Source organism: Oncorhynchus gorbuscha, linkage group LG03 (genome assembly GCF_021184085.1).
Source record: "Oncorhynchus gorbuscha isolate QuinsamMale2020 ecotype Even-year linkage group LG03, OgorEven_v1.0, whole genome shotgun sequence".
Classification (NCBI taxonomy): Eukaryota; Metazoa; Chordata; class Actinopteri; order Salmoniformes; family Salmonidae; genus Oncorhynchus; species Oncorhynchus gorbuscha.
Genome location: NC_060175.1, coordinates 84,608,870 through 84,629,518, shown reverse-complemented (window position 1 = coordinate 84,629,518; position 20,649 = coordinate 84,608,870). Strand labels below are relative to the sequence as shown.

Genomic DNA, 20,649 nt, shown 5'->3' with positions numbered 1-20,649 from the left:
GCAAAACGATTCAAGACCAAGCGATATCATCATCTTCACTGCCAGATTCTACAGGGATGCTGTCTGGAAAGCTGCTAGGAAGAACACCTTCCTTCAGAGCCGTGTGGCAGGGCTGAAATGCAGTGGAAATGTTTTTAGGGGATTCAGTTCATTTGCATGGCAAAGAGGGACTTTGCAATTAATTGCAATTCATCTGAGCACTGTTCATAACATAACATCATATACTGTTATACTGTTATAACATAACAGTTTATGCAAATTGCCATCATACAAACTGAGGCATCAGACTTTGTGAAAATTAATATTTGTGTCATTCTCAAAACTTTTGTCCACGACTGTATACCTTAGCAGCGCTTCCCTTCCTTCCTTTTTCTACAACCATATTTAATGTTTATTTATTTTCCCTTTTGTACTTTAACTATTTGTACATTGTTATAGCACTGTACATAGCAATAATATGACATTTCAAATGTCTCTATTCCTTTGAAACTTGTGAATGTAATGTTGACTGATCATTTTTGATTGTTTGTTTATTTCACATTTGTTTATTATTTATTTAACTTACTTTGGCAATGTAAACATGCACTACATGAACAAAAGTAAGTGGACACCTTGTAGAACATTTAATTCCAAATTCATGGGCATTAAAATTGAGTTTGTCCCCCCCTTTGCCGCTATAACAGCCTCCACTTTTTTGGGAAGGCTTTCCACAAGATGTTGGGATTGCTGTGAGGACTTGCTTCCATTCAGCCACGAGCAATTGTGAGGTCGGGCACTGATGTTGGGTGATTTGGCCTGGCTTGCAGTCGGCATTCCAATTCATCCCAAAGGTGTTCGATGGGGTTGAGGTCAGGGCTCTGTGCAGGCCAGTCAAGTTCTTCCACACCGATCTCGACAAACCATTTCTATATGGACTTCGCTTTGTGCACAGGAGCATTGTCATTCTGAAACAAGAAAGGGCCTTCAACAAACTGTTGTCACAAAGTTGGAAGCACAGAATCGTCTAGAATGTTATTGTACCCTATGCTGTAGCGTGTCCTTTCTTTGCATGTTTCTGCACAATGGTCTTCATAGAAGAAAATACACAATACACAAGCATTTTGCTACACCCGAAATAACATCTGCTAAACACGTGTATGTGACCAATACAATTTGATTTGATCTGCCTTCACTGGAACTAAGAGGTCTAGCCCAAACCATGAAAAATAGCCCCAAACCATTATTCCTCCTCCACCAAACTTGGCACTATTCCTTTGGGCAGGTAGCGTTCTCCTGGCATCCGCCAAACAGATTTGTCTGTTTGCCAGATGGTAAAGCTTGATTCATCATTCCAGAGAATGCGTTTCCACTTTCACAACAGAAGTTTTATGTTTTGAACTTCGGAGTGGAGCACAGAGTCATCTCAGGGGTGACAACGGATGTTCAGGTTGAATACAAGAAGAGAATTCCTGGTGTGATTGGTGCCCGCCGTCTGACCGCTGGGTGAATGGGGAAAAATAAGTAAGTCTGTTGGTCCTGTTGTTTTTTGATAAAGATGAAATACCTACGCATGTGAATCTTGGTTATGTAAGATAAGCCGTAATAACTTTTGTCCCCAAACCACTGTAGTGTAAAACTTGAAAGGATTTGGCCATCTTTCAAGTGTATGCAGACGAACAGAGTATACTGAAGAACGGTGTGTAGAAGGACGACCGTGTTGCAATTGTGGTGGGGATCATGATCCTGAGTTCCTGAAGTGCCCTTTAAGGGTGAACGAGATTGAGATGGCAAACGTTAGACCTGTCAATCGAATATCCTATGCAGAGGCGATTAAAATAATTGAGAAAACATGTGATGCTAGTGAAGAAATAGTAGTGGATACACCCCAGCCTGTAGTAAATGTTTTCTGCCAGACAAGAGATACCCTGTGTTAAAAGAGTGGATTTTGTTGTGTTCATTGCCACAGTTATAAACTATACACCACAAGTCTCAAATAAGTCTAAGAAACTGGACATAATTGTGGCTGTAGCAGAAAAGTTTTCAGGACTTAAGGATTTTTCATCAGAAGACTTGCAACAGGTACTGGTGCCGGAAGACCCACCCTCCCAGGCTCCCCTGTGTAGGGACCAGAGTTTTTTGGGGGGAATCCTGTTTCCATCCGGAAATCACATTACATTGTGTGATCGCCAATATACCATAGAAGAAGAAGAATATTGGATCATTTTACAGCCTGTCCAGTAGTTGGCAGTATGAGTCCTTTCTTTGCATGTTTTTGCACAATGGTCTTCATAGAAGAAAAGGCGCGATGTTTGGACTTTTCAGAAAAAACAAACCTGTCAAAATAAGAAGTCTGAATGAAACTACAAAACATGGGGTGGCTGCAACAAGTCTGAAAGAGCTTCTCAAAAAGGGGAGTAAACTTCTACAGGTACGATTTCGCCCAGTAGTTTAGCAATATTCAGCACATTCTACTGCTACCAGACCGAAACAGCAACACCTGCAATAAGGAAATGGCGATAGTTACAGTTACATTGTTCTTTTGTTTAAATTATGTGAATCCTTTTCTTATAGGTTCCACTCGTGGGTTCGCATATTTGCTTGTATGAAGATGGAACAGAATTGTCAGAGGACTATTTCCGAAGTCTTCCAGACAATGCTGAACTTGTCCTTCTTGCCATGGGTGAGAGATGGAGCGGATGTGAGTTAAATATTTTAACTGTGACAAACAACTAGCCAACTAACCACCTGCATGCACATTAATATAATGATGAGACCTACTCTATGTAGTTGTGCATGGTAAATGTATGATAACAATACTAATTTAAATATGCACTTCAAATACTTTACGTAGGCAAATAATTGCGTTAATTGATTTGAAACGATGGATGAGCCATGCTTTCACTTGTAGGAAGAGCAGTTAACCACACTCACTAATGTGTAGCTTAACTTTACTTGCCAGTGCAGCCTGGTCTCATAGACTAGACATAACAGAGTACATGTAAATCCGGCACACCCAAATTAGTATGATATGTTTGGCATGGTTGCATAAGACAGAAGGTTACTTAAGCAAAAAGTAGGGTGGATAACGCAAACATCTAGCAACCTAAAGGTTGTGTGTTTGAATCTCATCACGGACAGCTTTAGTAACTTTGACTACCTTCTACTTTACAATTACTTAGCATGTTAGCTAACCCTTCCCCAAACCCAGTATTTCCCAAACTTGGTCCTGGGAAACACTGCACTAACCTTAACCCTTTAACCTAACTACTCATTTTGATTCTAACCCCTAACCTAGCTAACGTTAGCCACCTAGCCAACATTAGCCACAACAAATTGGAATTAGAAACATATTGTACGAATTGCAATTTGTTACATACAGTATTAATATGAATTTTAATTTGTAACGTATCATACGAAATGGATGATGGACATCCACAAATTAATACATACCATAAGAAACGCAACATATCATACTAATTGGAGTGTTCCAGATTTACATTTACTATGTTACGTCTACCTCGGAGTCCAGGTTGGCCAGTTAGGCTGTCTGGGCTGCAAACCCAGTTGGTCACATTGGTGCCATGGCTTAGATGTGTAGCTAACAAAAGTTGTTCTGTGAATCAATTTAAATAACAGGCATGATTTGTTATTATTCCAGTTGTCTGTGACATAAGCCGGTTGCTGGACACTGACAGGAACTCAGATCTTCTGATTGATGCGGCTAAGGGGCTTCTCTCTGACGAGAAGTCTCCAAAGAGACGCAAACTCCTGGGGGAACTGCTGCTGCATTTGAAGGACAGCTCTGAGACTGAAAACAGAGAAGATGATGAAGACTGGTTCCAAGGTAAAAAGTCCTTTATCTTGGGATGGAAAGAAATCATGCAGGAAACAATGTGATAGCCAAAAGCAAGATGGAGCAAAGTATAAGACACTTTTTATATTTAGCTGAACCAAACTGTGCCTTTTTAAAGTTGCACTCTTCCATTTCTGTGCTTTCAGGAATTGATGTCAGATTTAAGACCAAATCAGCCTACATGAAGTACAACTGTGAGAGCAGGATTCGTGGATACATGAAGGAGGTAAAACTGTATTACTGATGCTTTGGTTTGACACTGAAAGTGGTTGGGACGCCGGGGTGTACTTCCGGCGCCGACTGAGATGGCCGCCTCGCTTCGCGTTCCTAGGAAATTATGCAGTTTTTTGTTTTTTTTACGTGTTATTTCTTACATTAGTACCCCAGGTCATCTTAGGTTTCATTACATACAGTCGAGAAGAACTACTGAATATAAGATCAGCGTCAACTCACCATCAGTACGACCAAGAATATGTTTTCCGCGACGCGGATCCTGTGTTCTGCCTTACAAACAGGACAACGGAATGGATCGCATGCAGCGACCCAAGGAAACGACTCCGAAAAAGAGGGAAACGCGGCGGTGTTCTGGTCAGACTCCGAAAAAGGGCACATCGCGCACCACTTCCCAGTATTCTTCTTGCCAATGTCCAGTCTCTCGACAACAAGGTTGATGAAATCCGAGCAAGGGTGGCATTCCAGAGGGACATCAGAGACTGCAACGTTCTCTGCTTTACGGAAACATGGCTTACTGGGAAGACGCTATCCAGGGCGGTGCAGCCAACTGGTTTCTCCACGCATCGCGCGGACAGAAACAAACATCTCTCTGGTAAGAAGAGTGGCGGGGGCGTATGCCTCATGACTAACGGGACATGGTGTGATGAAGGAAACATACAGGAACTCAAATCCTTCTGTTCACCTGATTTTAGAATTCCTCACAATCAAATGTAGACCGCATTATCTTCCAAGAGAATTCCCTTCGATTATAATCACAGCCGTATATATCCCCCCCCTCAAGCAGACACATCGATGGCTCTGAACGAACTTTATTTAACTCTTTGCAAACTGGAAAACATTTATCCGGAGGCTGCATTCATTGTAGCTGGGGATTTTAACAAAGCCAATCTGAAAACAAGACTCCCTAAATTTTATCAGCATATCGATTGCGCAACCAGGGGTGGTAAAACCTTGGATCATTGTTACTCTAACTTCCGCGACGCATATAAGGCCCTGCCCCGCCCCCCTTTCGGAAAAGCTGACCACGACTCCATTTTGCTGATCCCTGCCTACAGGCAGAAATTAAAACAAGAGGCTCCCACGCTGAGGTCTGTCCAACGCTGGTCAGACCAAGCTGACTCTACACTCCAAGACTGCTTCCATCACGTGGACTGGGACATGTTTCGTATTGCGTCAGATGGGAATATTGACGAATACGCTGATTCGGTGTGCGAGTTCATTAGAACGGGCGTCGAAGATGTCGTTCCCATAGCAATGATAAAAACATTCCCTAACCAGAAACCGTGGATTGATGGCAGCATTGCGTGAAACTGAAAGCGCGAACAACTGCTTTTAATCAGGGCAAGGTGTCTGGCAACATGACTGAATACAAACAGTGCAGCTATTCCCTCCGCAAGGCTATTAAACAAGCTAAGCGTCAGTACAGAGACAAAGTGGAATCTCAATTCAATGGCTCAGACACAAGAGGCATGTGGCAGGGTCTACAGTCAATCACGGACTACAAGATGAAATCCAGCCCAGTCACGGACCAGGATGTCTTGCTCCCAGGCAGACTAAATAACTTTTTTGCCCGCTTTGAGGACAATACAGTGCCACTGACACGGCCTGCAACGGAAACATGCGGTCTCTCCTTCACTGCAGCCGAGGTGAGTAAGACATTTAAACGTGTTAACCCTCGCAAGGCTGCAGGCCCAGACGGCATCCCCAGCCGCGCCCTCAGAGCATGCGCAGACCAGCTGGCCGGTGTGTTTACGGACATATTCAATCAATCCCTATACCAGTCTGCTGTTCCCACATGCTTCAAGAGGGCCACCATTGTTCCTGTTCCCAAGAAAGCTAAGGTAACTGAGCTAAACGACTACCGCCCCGTAGCACTCACTTCCGTCATCATGAAGTGCTTTGAGAGACTAGTCAAGGACCATATCACCTCCACCCTACCTGACACCCTAGACCCACTCCAATTTGCTTACCGCCCAAATAGGTCCACAGACGATGCAATCTCAACCACACTGCACACTGCCCTAACCCACCTGGACAAGAGGAATACCTATGTGAGAATGCTGTTCATCGACTACAGCTCGGCATTCAACACCATAGTACCCTCCAAGCTCGTCATCAAGCTCGAGACCCTGGGTCTCGACCCCGCCCTGTGCAACTGGGTACTGGACTTCCTGACGGGCCGCCCCCAGGTGGTGAGGGTAGGCAACAACATCTCCTCCCCGCTGATCCTCAACACGGGGGCCCCACAAGGGTGCGTTCTGAGCCCTCTCCTGTACTCCCTGTTCACCCACGACTGCGTGGCCACGCATGCCTCCAACTCAATCATCAAGTTTGCGGACGACACAACAGTGGTAGGCTTGATTACCAACAACGACGAGACGGCCTACAGGGAGGAGGTGAGGGCCCTCGGAGTGTGGTGTCAGGAAAATAACCTCACACTCAACGTCAACAAAACTAAGGAGATGATTGTGGACTTCAGGAAACAGCAGAGGGATCACCCCCCTATCCACATCGATGGAACAGTAGTGGAGAGGGTAGCTAGTTTTAAGTTCCTCGGCATACACATCACAGACAAACTGAATTGGTCCACTCACACTGACAGCGTCGTGAAGAAGGCGCAGCAGCGCCTATTCAACCTCAGGAGGCTGAAGAAATTCGGCTTGTCACCAAAAGCACTCACAAACTTCTACAGATGCACAATCGAGAGCATCCTGGCGGGCTGTATCACCGCCTGATACGGCAACTGCTCCGCCCTCAACCGTAAGGCTCTCCAGAGGGTAGTGAGGACTGCACAACGCATCACCGGGGCAAACTACCTGCCCTCCAGGACACCTACACCACCCGTTGTTACAGGAAGGCCATAAAGATCATCAAGGACATCAACCACCCGAACCACTGCCTGTTCACCCCGCTATCATCCAGAAGGCGAGGTCAGTACAGGTGCATCAAAGCTGGGACCGAGAGACTGAAAAACAGCTTCTATCTCAAGGCCATCAGACTGTTAAACAGCCACCACTAACATTGAGTGGCTGCTGCCAACACACTGTCATTGACACTGACCCAACTCCAGCCATTTTAATAATGGGAATTGATGGGAAATGATGTAAATATATCACTAGCCACTTTAAACAATACTACCTTATATAATGTTACTTACCCTACATTATTCATCTCATATGCATATGAATATACTGTACTCTACATCATCGACTGCATCCTTATGTAACACATGTATCACTAGCCACTTTAACTATGCCACTTTGTTTACTTTGTCTACACACTCATCTCATATGTATATACTGTACTCGATACCATCTACTGTATGCTGCTCTGTACCATCACTCATTCATATATCCTTATGTACATATTCCTTATCCCCTTACACTGTGTATAAGACAGTAGTTTTGGAATTGTTAGTTAGATTACTTGTTGGTTATCACTGCATTGTCGGAACTAGAAGCACAAGCATTTCGCTACACTCGCATTTAACATCTGCTAACCATGTGTATGTGACAAATACAATTTGATTTGATTTGGACTGTCAAGAAGTGATTCTCAAGGAATACCTCATAACAAATCTACTCCAAATTGTTATCTGCCCTTCTATTTTCTGAGGGGAAACAATATACTTACTCATGACTGATTTTATAGTTCGCTTATTCACAGGTGGATAGTTATGCTCAAACAATCCAAAAGCCTAAACTCAAGGCTGAATACAAGAAGACTGCAGAGTCCTTGGTGATGCAGCTGAAGTCTGACAAGTACAATGGCTGCTACTTCAACAGGACAGAGAAGGAACTCAATCGACTATGCACCAAGGATGGATGGTTCTCCTGTCAGGTAACATTTATGAACCTGAAAGTGGCTAGTAATGCAGGATTTGACTATAATAAAGCATAAACACAACATAATTAATTATGTGATGTACAATAGTCACAGTCATGATGGAGCTGTGAATGGTTACCAACAGTTCCAGATCATGTTTGGCTCCATAGCGTCCTGTCTTATAGCCTGTGTCCTTCCCTCATCCCTCTCCTTTCCTCAGGGTGCATTTGACCAGGATGAATGCATTTCCCTCCACTCCATCAACCCCTATGGCAACCGAGAGAGCAGGATTCTCTTCAGCACCTGGAACTTGGACCACAGGTGGGTTTAGTGAATAACGGTTATTAATATTCAGAATGTCAGGCTCACAATCGTGTTTGAAACAGTATTACAAAAAAAGCTTTCTTAATTATCAATTGGAATGTTATGCATGTCCTGTCAGTTATGGATCAAATCTGTAGAAATCTCTGTCCCAGGATTGAGAAGAAGAGGACGGTCATTCCTGCCCTGGTGGAAGCACTGCAGAACCACAAGAGCAGCAACATAAACCTGGACTATTTTTATAAACTGCTGTTCACTCGGGAGAATCTAAAGCTGGTGCATATTGTATGCCACAAGAAAAGTGCCCATGACTTGCTGTGTGATAAAAGAAACATGTACAAATGGGGCAAACGAAAAGGATTATAAAGGGAAAATGCTTTTTACATTTCAGGGCAGATGCCTTTTGTAGTGTTTGTTGGTTATTCTTTAGCAGATAAAGTACAATACTTATAACTACTGGTAAATTGAACTAAATGTAATTCTGGGCAGGGAACATTGTTTTCTGCTGCTCTCAGAACAGCTGATTTGTTGATCATTTTGTGCTAGTGATATTAAAAAGCACTCTATTATGAGCCACTGATTGGGTAGTAGTCAATGGGCCAATCCCAAATCGTCCCCTAATCCCTATGCACAGGGTGCATTCAGTGTGATTCAATGCTTGCTACATTGTGTGACGGTTTGTACTGAAAGACACGTGTCCCCAAAATGGTGCGTACCATGCTTCAACAGCCTTTGAGGTAAATTTGTGCCCGTTTGGTGGTTGTGGCCTGATCAATATGGATGTAACTATTTAAAATTTGAAACACGTGAAGCACATACCGTACAATCTTCTGGGACGCCATAATCACACTGTTCTTCAACTGGTCGTTCACTACCTTTTTCAGTTGAATTTTAAATGCAAAACACTTTTGTTGTACTGAAGACCCCCCCCCCCTCCCCCTTTCTTATCAGATGTCAAGGTGGAGCTATTACCAGATTGATTACACCTGTCTAATCCATTTTTTATTTTACCTTTATTTAACTAGACAAGTCAGTTAAGAACAAATTATTATTTTCAATGACTGCCTAAGAACAGTGGGTTAACTGCCTTGTTCATGGGCAGAATTACAGATTTGTACCTTGTCAGCTCAGGGATCTTGCAACCTTTCGGTTACTAGTCTAACACTAACCACAAGGCTACCCTGCCACTCCAATGCAAAGACAATGATTTGTTTGGCCATTTTCATATGTGTGTATATATACATTATACTTTTAATGTGCTCTCATATTATATTTGGAAATATATTCTAATTTCATTACTGTTTCCACAATAATTGTGTGGGGGGGAACCAATAAAGTATTGAAAGAAAGTTGTCTCAGGTTTGACTATATTGTTTTGGAGTCACGCAGATTTTATTAGAGCAGAGCTGTTTACGGCCATAAGAAAACAGGAAAACGCTCATCCAGAGGTGGAGCTCCTAGAGGCCGGGGATTTTAATGCAGGGAAACTTACATTTATTTTACATAATTTCTACCTATCTATCATTTCTAACGAGACCACCTTTACTCCCCACAGATATGTATACAAAGCTCTCCCTCGCCCTCCATTTGGCAAATCTGACTATAATTATATCCCTCTGATTCCTGCTTACAATCAAAAACTAAAGCAGGAAGCACCAGTGACTCGGTCAATAAGAAAGTGGTCAGATGAAGCGGATGCTAAACTACAGGACTGTTTTCCGAGCACCTATTTGAGAATGCTATTAATTTACTGCAGCTCAGCATTCAACACCATAGTGCCCTCAAAGCTCATCACTAAGCTAAGGACCCTGGGACTAAACACCTCCCTCTGAAACTGGATCCTGGACTACCTGACGGGCCACCCCCAGGTGGTAAGGGTAGGTAACAACACATCCGCCTTGCTGATCCTCAACACGGGGGGCCCCTCAGGGGTGCGTGCTCAGTCCCCTCCTGTACTCCCTGTTCACTCATGACTGCATGGCTAGGCACAACTCTTAACACCATCATCAAGTTTGCAGACACAATAGTGGTAGGCCTGATCACAGACAACGATGACACAGCCTAAGGGAGGTCAGAGACCTGGCCGTGTGGTGCCAGGGGAACAACCTCTCCCTCATCGTGATCAAGACAAAGGAGATGATGGTAGACTACAGGAAAAGGAGGACCGAGCACACCCCCATTCTCATCGACGGGGCTGTAATGGAGCAGGTTGGTATCCACATCACCAACAAACTATCATGGTCCAAACACACTAAGACAGTCATGAAGAGGGCACAGCAAAACCTATTTCCCATCAGGAGATTGAAAAGATTTGGCATGGGTCTTCAGATCCTCAAAAGGTTCTACAGCTGCACCATCGAGAGCGTCTTGACTGGTTGCATCACTGCCTGGTATGGCAACTGCTCGGCCTCCGACCGCAAGGCACTACAGAGGGTAGTGGATACAGCCCAGTACATCACTGGGGCCAAGCTTCCTGCCATCCAGGACCTCAATACCAGGCGGTGTCATTGGAAGGCCCTAAAAATGGTCAGACTCCAGCCACTCTAGTCATAGACTGTTCTCTCTGCTACCGCACGGAAAGCTGTACCAGAGCGCCAAGTCTAGGTCCAAAAGGCTTCTTAAGAGCTTCTACACCCAAGCCATAAGACTCCTGAACAGCTAATCAAAGGGCCAACCAGACCCCTCTTTTACCTCGACTAAACGTTGCCCTCGCACATTGACTCTGTACTGGTACCCTCTGTATATAGCCTCACATTGTTATTTTACTGCTGCTGTTTAATTATTTGTAACTTTTATTTTCTATGTTTTACTTAACACTTATTTTTCTTAAAACTTCTCAAAGCATTGTTGGTTAAGGGCTTGTAAGTAAGCATTTCACTAAGGTTTGAAAATACACCTGTTGTATTTGGTGCATTTGACAAATAAAATTTGACTTGAGAACTGATTGCAGCTACATGGCCTGTAAGCGTCATTAGATAATTATGTGATAAAATTATGCTTTCATTTGGGCAAGTGTAAATGTGTTTGTGGAATACAGACACGGGTCATTGAAAATTCAAAAAAAAGTTTACTTGCTCTTTGTATTGGCAGTGTAACATTACCTGTTTAACTTCTACTGTGATTTGTCAACATTTACAAAGTTGGCATTGAAAATATACTGAACAAAAATATAAAACATGCATTTTTTTTTTTTTGCTGAGTAACAGTTCATATAAGGAAAATCAGTCAATTGAAATAAATTCATGTCTAGTCACGACCGGGCAGGTGTGCAGCCATGCCTACCCACTGGGGAGCCAGGCCCAGCCAATCAGAATGAGTTTCCATTACCCATTTAGGCAAATTGCACTTAAACTGGCAACAGACTGTATTCTCTTCCACCTATCGGTTTCATGTCTCAGGTAGTCCGAGAAAGCCCGAATGGATATAATCCAATAATTGACTCATTTTGTGCCAACGTATCACCACTGTCCGTGCCACTATGCAATTTACACTCCTGCAGATCAAAAATAACTAAATGGTGAGTTGCCATCCAACCAGTTGAAGAAATTGATTTTGCAAGCAGTAGGCATTTAGAATTAAATGTAGCATGGAGCTCATGATGACACTCCCCATGAACCTTCCAAAGTATTCAGCAATCATTTATTACAAAGAAAGTTTGAAGAAAGGAAAATCCCACCCATCAAACTGATATGTTGTCATTTGTCTCTTTAGAAAGTGTTTCCTATATCTGCAGTTTCCGTTACACATCACCATTTTTGTCGCTACATTGCTTTTGTCTAATAAACCCGGGTCAATGGAAACCTGCCTAAAGACTACATGATTTATATGTTGCATTCATTCAGTCGTGATATTATATAGCAATATAAAAACACCAAATAAAAAGATATTACTGTGCATACATACTGACAAGGCAACCAGTAACAAAGTAAAAGACACATTCAATAAAAATAGAACGAGCGCTTACCCTGTACCAATTAAACAATATATACACACTATAGGTCCTGATAATTGAAAAGCAAGAAGTTACTTTGTTAGTGCAAATAGCTTTTTAAATATCAATACAAATTTAAAAACTTTGGGGTACATGCTGGCAAAAAGTTAACTTGATACCCTCGTTCCATCGTTCCATTGAACAAACCCACTTTCCCAGGCTTATCTGCCATTAGGCTAGTAAAAGGACAGAGGTTTTAATCCATCCCATTGATAGGATTTAGTTCTATAAACTAAGTGCCATTTATGTCCTCTTGCTGCATGTCAGTGTAGCCCTCTTCATCACTGTCCTCTTTGGCGTAGTACTGTCGTCTCCGGTGCTCCCTCCTGCTGAAGGTCGAGGAGGCTGCAGATCTCTGTGGACAATCCTACAAGGCAAATGGAAATAACAGTATTTGAAATTAGGCCACATACTCCAAACATCTGACAATTATTTCACCCATCACACCAAGCAAGCACTTCTTGTAAAAATCTCCTCTCACCTGTACAACTTCCATGTTTCCGAAGAACTTTTCCACAGGAAGAACCTGGTTGCTGTCATCATCAAGGAAGATGCTCTTATCAATCACAACACCCGCTTCAGTTTCATCACCCTCCATATTCTCTGGTAACACGTTTGTTCTGCGGTAATTCAACTCAAATCTCAGACCATTCTCTTTACCCTCCCACAATTCATCCATGTCTGGTGGTGCGCCACACCCCGTCTTTTCATCCCATTTATAATCGTCACAGATGAGCCTCTCAGAAGTAGTTTTGGACTCCATACAACCTCCAACCATACAGTCATTCAGGGGAATTTCGGTTTTTGAGTCTTCCATTTTTTTAACATCCATCCTCTTCACTGAACTCTGAAGGCAAAACAGATTATTCAAAATATTAAAAGGCTTCACTGATGGACCAGCCATAATTTAACACGTATCTAAACCGAGAACGAAAAACAACATTCACCTTATCTGGACTCTTCACCTTGAGGTTTCGGTCGCTTGAGGGAACAGCGCACTTCTCCTTTCGCCGCTTCAAGTTGCTAACTCGACTCGACATCTGAAATGAGTTCAGATATTTTGTTAAATCAACAGTTGCACAGACATTAACTAGCTAAATAACGAACACTTCTTAGCTGGCTACCGTAACCAACAGATAGTTAGCTAGCTAACTACTGCCCCGCTAGCTAACAGACTACCGTTAGTCGATGAAAGAAGGACTAATCAGGATTCCCAAAGACAATGGACAATTGAATCGCTTGCTAGGTAGCATAGGACAATTTAATCGCTAACTAAATACTGTTAAATAATAGTATATATTGTGGGAGGTTAACTAGCTAACGTTGGCTAGCTACTAACTCGGACAAACTCACCTGTTTCTTCCTCATTTTCGGAAGTTAGCTACATGTCAGTCACTGGATTGCAAGCTTGTTAACAGTCGCTTTTGCACAAATTTCTGTAGACGTCGCTAGCTAATTCAACCAATAGTAATTTTGTTCTAAATACAGGTCGTCAGCAAACGGTAAAATCGTCGTTCAGACACCGTGTTGTTTTCTGGTCTGAGTGGTGAATCGAGACAGCGCTCGAATTCCGAAAAATGTAGCTACGTCTAGAAGTCACGTGCAGTTCAATCAGAGGTCGAGGTCTCTTTGATGCTGAACGATCAAGAAACATTTGATTCCTTGTGCCAGTCAATGGTGCCTACTAGCTTACTGTTTGCCTTTGTTATTTCGACTAAAACTTGAGTGTCGTGTCTTACTGCACTTAATACGTGTTTATACAGGGCATAAATAAGGTCGTTGTTTGAGGTGGAAAAACACGACACATTTGACAATTTCCAAAACCGACACACGAGGGTGGTAAAAGCTTGTAATGTATTTCCTCACACAGCCCAAAGATACCGGTTTCCCCTTTCATCTGTGCTTGGGCGTCTAGAGTTACACTGATTTTGTCCCTGTGGATCTCTCTGTGTGTATGTGTGTGATAAATATATGTTTGTGTTAATGGATGATTATTGCAAAACAAATGTACCCTATAATTTATAATTACGTTTTCTGAAGCTACGTTGATGGTAGCTATGGGACTTAAATTTAGTTCCTTAGATACGTTGATGGGCAATTGTATGTAGGCTGTGATATTATAATGCACAATAACCTATTATATAATACAGTATTACTATCATTATAATAAGACAATACACTGTATTGCTTGATGGCTGATAAATAAATAGCAGGTGCAATCAAATGGACAATATAGCCTGAGCCTTAGTTTTTCAAGTAACTTATGCTATTAGATATCTAATTTAAAGACTAAAAGATGAGTGAGCCAACCTGAGACGCAGTCTAGTGAGCCACCTGTGATGAGAAATAAGAAACCTGCATATTGTCACAGATATGTGTAATGGGGAGGATAAAAAACCCAGTAAACAAAATAATGTTGAAAATACGTATATTTTCTGACGTCGAAGTTAGGTTAATTTTAGGTTATGAATGAAAGTTCAAAATACATATTTTCCGGACTGGACGAAATCTGAACCAAATATAGACATCTGTGATTGGTTCGGACCGGATCAAAAATTAACAGTCGGTGGCTGGTCCAAACCACACCAAAAAAATACCAAACAAAGAAGGCCGGTCTGGACAGGACCCCCACAACATATGTACAAAAGACGTCGGTCCATGCTTCGTGGGAACTGAGTAAGTGGATAAGTTTGTAGGCAACAGTCACTTTTCAAGACCAGTCCACAATCTCATCGATAACGTTTTTTTTGTTGTATGATATAACAGAGATTACTTTCCAAGAAATATAGATTAGTCTTTTTTGTACGCTAAAGGAATAGCATGGTGGCGTCCAGCTACCTACTCTCAAGGTAGCTGGTCACGGGACAGTGAATAGACTCACTAAGATGTAGCCAAAATGAATGATGAGATGCTTTAACAATAAGGGTACATATTCAATTTAAGGATTTCTTATTCATTACACGTTTTGCGCCATAGATATGGATATTTTTTTCAGAAGAAAGAGGGCATTGAAAACTCTCCTCAGCTTGTCTCTAGTTTTTGCGTCTTTATTGATGATCCAAAAGTTCAAGCTTGTGGATAACAGCATCAAGGATGATATGGAGGTTAAACGCCAGGAAGAAGCCGGTTGGTGTGGACCTGACTGTGATTTCTACAAAGGAAAAGGCCTATTGAAAAGCCGTTTGGGAAACTACTCGCCTGTTCTTGGTGATGATTTGGATGCGCCACGGGTGAAGGTGTCCAACGCTACTCTAGCTACTTGGGATGTACACGTTATGAACTGCAGTGAAGATTCAGCCGTGAGGAAAAATGATTGGTTTCGACGTTTGGATCCGAGGTTCCACCAATTTGTGCTACACAGACATTGTCGGTATTTCCCAATGTTAATAAATCACCCGGATAAATGCAGGAATGGAGACGTACACTTGCTCATGGTTGTAAAATCCGTTATAGAGCAGCATGATAGGCGAGAGATCGTGCGTAATACCTGGGGTAGGGAACAGGAAATTGATGGTAAGAGAATAAAAACGCTGTTTCTTCTAGGAAGCCCTACAAATGGTAAAGACACGAAAAACCTTCAAAAGTTGATTGAGTATGAGGACATTATATATGGAGACATTCTTCAATGGGATTTTATGGACACATTTTTCAACCTCACCTTGAAAGAGGTAAATTTTCTGAAATGGTTTGATATTCACTGCTCCAGTGCCAAGTTTATATTCAAAGGGGATGACGACGTTTTCGTGAATACAAAGAACTTACTGGAACTTATTGGTTTCAAGACTGAGGACCACAAAGTGCTGAACTTATTTGTTGGGGACACCATATCCAAAGCAATCCCCATCAGAAACCATCAAAGTAAATACTACATCCCCAAAGAGCTGTTTGACAAACCGTACCCACCTTATGTTGGTGGTGGTGGGTTTTTAATGTCCTCACAATTAGCTCATAGACTGTTTGTGGTTTCAGAGAACTTGGAGCTCTATCCCATTGATGATGTGTTTTTGGGAATGTGCCTCCAGAAGCTACACTTGACTCCAGAGATGCACATAGGTTTCAGGACCTTTGGCATCATGAAACGCAGAGTGAGTCCAATGAACAGAGAACCTTGCTTTTTCAAAAACCTCATCGTAGTCCATAAATTGAGTCCTCAGGAGCTATTCAGGATGTGGAGTGTAGTGGAAAATAAGGAGCTGGTTTGTGCCAAAAACACTGCACCATGATTGTCAAGCTAAAGCTCAGCGTGACAAAGGTTATGCAAGAAATATTGTTAAATTGTAATATGTGTATGTAGGCCTAGTAGGACACACTGATAAAACTAAAATATCCAACAACACTAAAATATCCAACACTAAAATATCCAACTAACAAAGACAATGTGAAAAGAATGACATTCTTCCATTCTCACTGACCTGTTTAATATTTCACTTTTCACTTTCACTGTTTATTGTAATGTCAATAGGTAGGAAAACCAAATTAGTAAGTATACATGACTTATGTCTATACAAAATTAACCACTTTTTCAGCAAACTGTAAATATATGGCAGTATTGAACACTGAAAAGCCTTTTTCATGCCAGTTTAGTGCCTTTGATTTGAGATTATGGATGTTTTAGTAACTAAAAAGGTTACATGAAAATATAATTTGGTAAATGTTTGCCATAGATTCTAGAACAAATATTTAATGACATTTTAAGAGTCACAACTAGTTTTTGTGTTGATGTTTGTAACATTCATTAAATATGTATTGTTATACCAGTGTTTTAATGTGTCTGACTGCTGGGTAAGAGTTGAGGGCTGCTGGGTGGATAACAGATACTGTAATTGTTGGTGTAAAATATTGCAACAGTTGTCTTTGAAATACATATTTGGCATCTCAAACTCACCAGAGTAAGGACAAATGAATCTATACAGTGCTGTTAACTTCATTTAATCAAACATTGAAACATCTATCTCTGCACAGAATGGTTGTAAATCAAATATGTACAGTCAATAGTAATTGATATGTACTGAAAATCCACAAGGAAAATATATACATCAGTGGAGGCTGCTGAGAGGAGGACGGCTTGTAATAATGGCTGGAACAGGGCAAATAGAATGGCATCAAATACATGTAAACCATGTGTTTGATGTATTTGATACCATTCCACTGATTCCGCTCCATCCATTACCACGAGCCTGTCCTTCCAATTAAGGTGCCACCAGCCTCCTGTAATATACACCTGTCATTTCCTAAATATTAAAAAGCTGAAAGAGACAAAAAGATTGGGATGTAAGAAAATGTCAAATTGTCCTATAATTTGATCAAGATTGTTATCTGCTTGAGTTACCAATGAAACACACCATATAACATATGAAGCAGTAAAATAGTATTGTCTGCGTCTGCTAAGTGAACCCTTTATATTAGTTCCAGTCCACATTGTACTGATGTAGGGTGTACCTTGGAGATAATTATGACTTGTAGATTTAGGTCAAGATTCACACATTTGGTATAAAATCCCTCTGATTTAGGCTACCTATACGAAATGCAACAGCATGTTAAGTAACATATGGGGAAAAATGCAACCCTATAAAAAGGGTGCATCTTACCATATCTAGAAAGTATTACAGTGAACTAAGTGCCTAAGAGGTTTCATCAAGTGGGACCATTCTCAAATCTTAGATGTTTGGGAAAATTACCACTAACGTACATTAGTCCTAAAGAAAAAAAGAGAATGTTTGTTCTCATTTATTTTCTATTTCAATTAGCAATTAATAATTCCTATTTTACCTTAAATTGGCTTTTTGGCTAGGCCAAATATCTGTGCTTAGTGCTGATTGTCTAAACACTCAAAATATATATATATAAAAAAACAGATTGAAACAATAAAGTGTGACAATGTAAAAAAGCATGATAAATTCCATTGACAAGCAAAAGGTGCTATATAATAACTAAGTAGGGAAATTAATTACAGTAAGAAACAAAGACATTTACACAACTACTGTATCAATGTAAAACATATTTGATTAGATTACAAGCCACACAGAGAGACATAAAGAGATGTAAAGAGAAATGTAAACAGATGCCCTGCATAAAGCTGGTTGTAGCTACACTCAGGCTGTTATTGGATTTGGAGTAATCAATAAACAGCTTAGAATAGTATTATTACTATATTATAATACCTTAGTATGTAGTATACTAATATATAATAAATTGCAATATCGTTCAGTATCCCTCCCTTTTGATTTTAGCCAGATTTTGGTCCCTGTTCTGACAGACTCAGTTGCAAGGGAGATTAATCCAGTCCTCCCTAGTCAGGGTGTCAACATGAAACTGTAGCCCAAAACTGACAAATGTTCTTCCCTCATTTCCTCTCCCATTGGTGTAAGGCGACTACATAGGTTGGGATAAAGCCATATGATTGAAACCTATCATGTCATTTTAGATCAGTGATTGTAAAGGAATGTATTTTATACTGTTGGGACGGTACCATGGTTCTTCCTCATTCCAAGCATTTGGACAATCTAGGGTGCTCTTGTGTGAGAAGACTGGGGCAGGGACGGTTGGGTGTGGGTTCACCGTTTGACTGGGGTGAGGTGGCTGGTGTGGGTTCGGCTGGCTCTGGGTGCCAAGGCTGGAATCCTGCTCCCTTTGCCCATTGCCCTGCCCCTACTTCCCACTGACCACACCGGTTTAATCTTAGCCACACTGCCAGGCTTCCCTGAACACAGGAGAAGAAGAAGAGAATGACTTCCTCCACCATTAGGAAGTACTGAGTGTTATTATAAAATACCACCCACCCCCCCCAACCACACGGGCACATACGCACACACGCACAAATGCACACACACACAAAATATCCCATAATGACAAATTGAAAACAGGTTTGTAGAAATGTTTGTAAATTTAATACAAATAAAACAGAAATATGTTATTTAATGTAGTATTCAGACCCCTTGCTATGAAACTTGAAATTGAGCTCAGGTGCATCCTGTTTTCATTGATCATCCTTGAGATGTTTGTACAACTTGATTGGAGTCCACCTGTGGTAAATAAAATTGATTGGATGTGATTTGGAAAGAAAACACCTGTCCATATAAGGTTCCACAGTTGACAGTGCATGTCAGAGCAAAAACCAAGCCATGAGTTCGAAGGAAGTATCCGTAGAGCGCCGAGACAGGATTGTGTCGAGGCAACAGATCTGGGAAAGGGTACCAAAAAAACAATTTCTGCAGCATTGAAGGTCCCCAAGAATACGGTGGCCTACATCATTCTTAAATGGAAGAAGTTTGGAACCACCAAGACTCTTCATCGAGCTGGCCGCCCGGCAAAAGTGAGCAATCGGGGTGAGAAGGGATGGTCACTGACAGAGTTCCTCTGTGGAAATGGTTGTCCTTCTGGAAGGTTCTCCCATCTCTGCAGCACTCCACCAATCAGGCATTTATGGTAGAGTGGTCAGACGGAAGCCACTCCTCAGTAAAAGGCACATGACAGCCCGCTTGGAGTTTGAAAAAAGGCACCTAAAGGACTCTGACTATGAGAAACATGATTCTCTGGTCTGATGAAACCAAGATTGAACTCTTTGTCCTGAATGCAAAGTGTCTCATCTGGAGGAAACCTGGCATCATCCTTACGGTGAAGCATGGTGGTGGCAGCATCATGCTGTGGGGATGTTTTTCAGCGGCAGGAAGACTAGTCATGATCGAGGAAAAGATGAACGGAGCAAAGTACAGAGATCCTTGATGAAAACCTACAAGTCTCTGCATGTCCCAGCCAGAGCCCGGACTAGAACCCAATCAAACATCTCTGGAGACCTGAAAATAGCTGTGCAGCGGCGCTCCCCATCCAACCTGACAGAGCTTGAGAGGATCTGCAGAGAATGGGAGAAACTCCCCAAATACAGGTGTGCCAAGCTTGTAGCATCCTACCCAAGAAGACTTGAGGTTGTAATTGCTGCCAAAATGTGCTACAAAGTACTGAGTAAAGGTCTGAATACTTATGTACATTGTTTTATACATTTGCAAACCTTTCTGAAAACCTGTTTTTGTTTTGTCATTATGGGGTATTGTGTGTAGATTGAGGGAAACAAATTAATCAATTTTAGAATAAGGCTATAACGTAACAAAATGTGGAAAAAGTGAAGGGGTCTGAATTCTTTTCGAATGCACTGTAGGTCTAAAAAGGGCCTAAAATGGCCACTTTTCATCATGATTTTAAAAAATAAATAAAAATACAAATGTAAACATCTTTCCTCCCAATTAAGTTTCTATGTGAGAATTGCCAGAACAATCTGATAGCAAAAAAAATTCAGTCTGGAATTGCCTTGTGTGTACTGTATACAGGTAACCTGCAAGGCAAGAAGGTTGTACAGTGTTTGAATGCTGTGTGTGTACACGTTTGCAGAATGTGCATCAGAGGAGATTGGTGGCACCTTAATTGGGGAGGACGGGCTCAAGGTAATGGCTGG

General features: G+C 41.6%; 4 protein-coding genes across 8 annotated transcripts in view; 2 read left to right on the top strand and 2 right to left on the bottom strand.

Annotated features, from left to right (window-relative positions):
- Window positions 1–2,240: 2,240 nt before the first annotated feature.
- Window positions 2,241–9,565, top strand: LOC124022420 (DNA fragmentation factor subunit beta-like). Of its 3 annotated transcripts, none has more exons than XM_046337362.1 (7): window positions 2,241–2,407; window positions 2,551–2,659; window positions 3,638–3,823; window positions 3,979–4,058; window positions 7,718–7,906; window positions 8,112–8,212; window positions 8,368–9,565. In XM_046337362.1, exons 1-7 carry the CDS (start codon window positions 2,246–2,248, stop codon window positions 8,576–8,578), a joined length of 1,038 nt encoding a protein of 345 aa, XP_046193318.1. In that variant the 5' UTR covers window positions 2,241–2,245; the 3' UTR covers window positions 8,579–9,565. The 3 variants fall into 3 exon arrangements, with proteins under 3 accessions (XP_046193318.1, XP_046193311.1, XP_046193314.1); XM_046337355.1 differs by having other exon boundaries at window positions 2,244–2,407; window positions 2,551–2,677; XM_046337358.1 differs by having other exon boundaries at window positions 2,246–2,407; window positions 2,551–2,677; window positions 7,733–7,906.
- Window positions 9,566–11,259: 1,694 nt separating this feature from the next.
- LOC124022409 (UPF0688 protein C1orf174 homolog) lies at window positions 11,260–13,887 on the bottom strand. The gene is made up of 4 exons (XM_046337346.1): window positions 13,557–13,887; window positions 13,151–13,243; window positions 12,685–13,050; window positions 11,260–12,570 (listed from the first exon to the last, which is right to left on the bottom strand). The coding sequence occupies exons 1-4, from the start codon at window positions 13,569–13,571 to the stop codon at window positions 12,436–12,438; spliced, it is 609 nt and encodes a 202-aa protein (XP_046193302.1). The 5' UTR covers window positions 13,572–13,887; the 3' UTR covers window positions 11,260–12,435.
- A 547-nt stretch (window positions 13,888–14,434) lies between these two features.
- b3gnt7l (UDP-GlcNAc:betaGal beta-1,3-N-acetylglucosaminyltransferase 7, like) lies at window positions 14,435–17,355 on the top strand. The gene has a single exon (XM_046344155.1). It carries the CDS (start codon window positions 15,182–15,184, stop codon window positions 16,424–16,426), a length of 1,245 nt encoding a protein of 414 aa, XP_046200111.1. The 5' UTR covers window positions 14,435–15,181; the 3' UTR covers window positions 16,427–17,355.
- The window catches only part of cep104 (centrosomal protein 104), a 40,598-nt gene continuing 37,065 nt past the window's right edge, over window positions 17,117–20,649 (bottom strand). For 2 of the 3 annotated variants that reach the window (XM_046344151.1, XM_046344152.1), the window contains exon 22: window positions 17,117–18,903. In XM_046344151.1, the coding sequence (XP_046200107.1) occupies window positions 18,758–18,903 (146 nt within the window). In that variant the 3' untranslated portion in view covers window positions 17,117–18,757. The remainder of the gene's footprint in view (window positions 18,904–20,649) is intronic. The other variant, XR_006838203.1, reaches the window with a different exon arrangement.

Excerpts from the sequence above, each read along its gene's own strand:
- LOC124022420 (XM_046337355.1), top strand. The coding sequence starts at position 2,246 with ATGTTTTTGCACAATGGTCTTCATAGAAGAAAAGGCGCGATGTTTGGA. Across the intron at positions 3,824-3,978 it reads TGATGAAGACTGGTTCCAAG|GAATTGATGTCAGATTTAAG; the intron begins GTAAAAAGTCCT and ends CTGTGCTTTCAG. Across the intron at positions 4,059-7,717 it reads TTCGTGGATACATGAAGGAG|TTCGCTTATTCACAGGTGGA; the intron begins GTAAAACTGTAT and ends CTGATTTTATAG.
- LOC124022409 (XM_046337346.1), bottom strand. Across the intron at positions 13,051-13,150 it reads AGGTGAAGAGTCCAGATAAG|AGTTCAGTGAAGAGGATGGA; the intron begins GTGAATGTTGTT and ends TTTTGCCTTCAG. Across the intron at positions 12,571-12,684 it reads GAAACATGGAAGTTGTACAG|GATTGTCCACAGAGATCTGC; the intron begins GTGAGAGGAGAT and ends TTTGCCTTGTAG.
- b3gnt7l (XM_046344155.1), top strand. The coding sequence starts at position 15,182 with ATGGATATTTTTTTCAGAAGAAAGAGGGCATTGAAAACTCTCCTCAGC.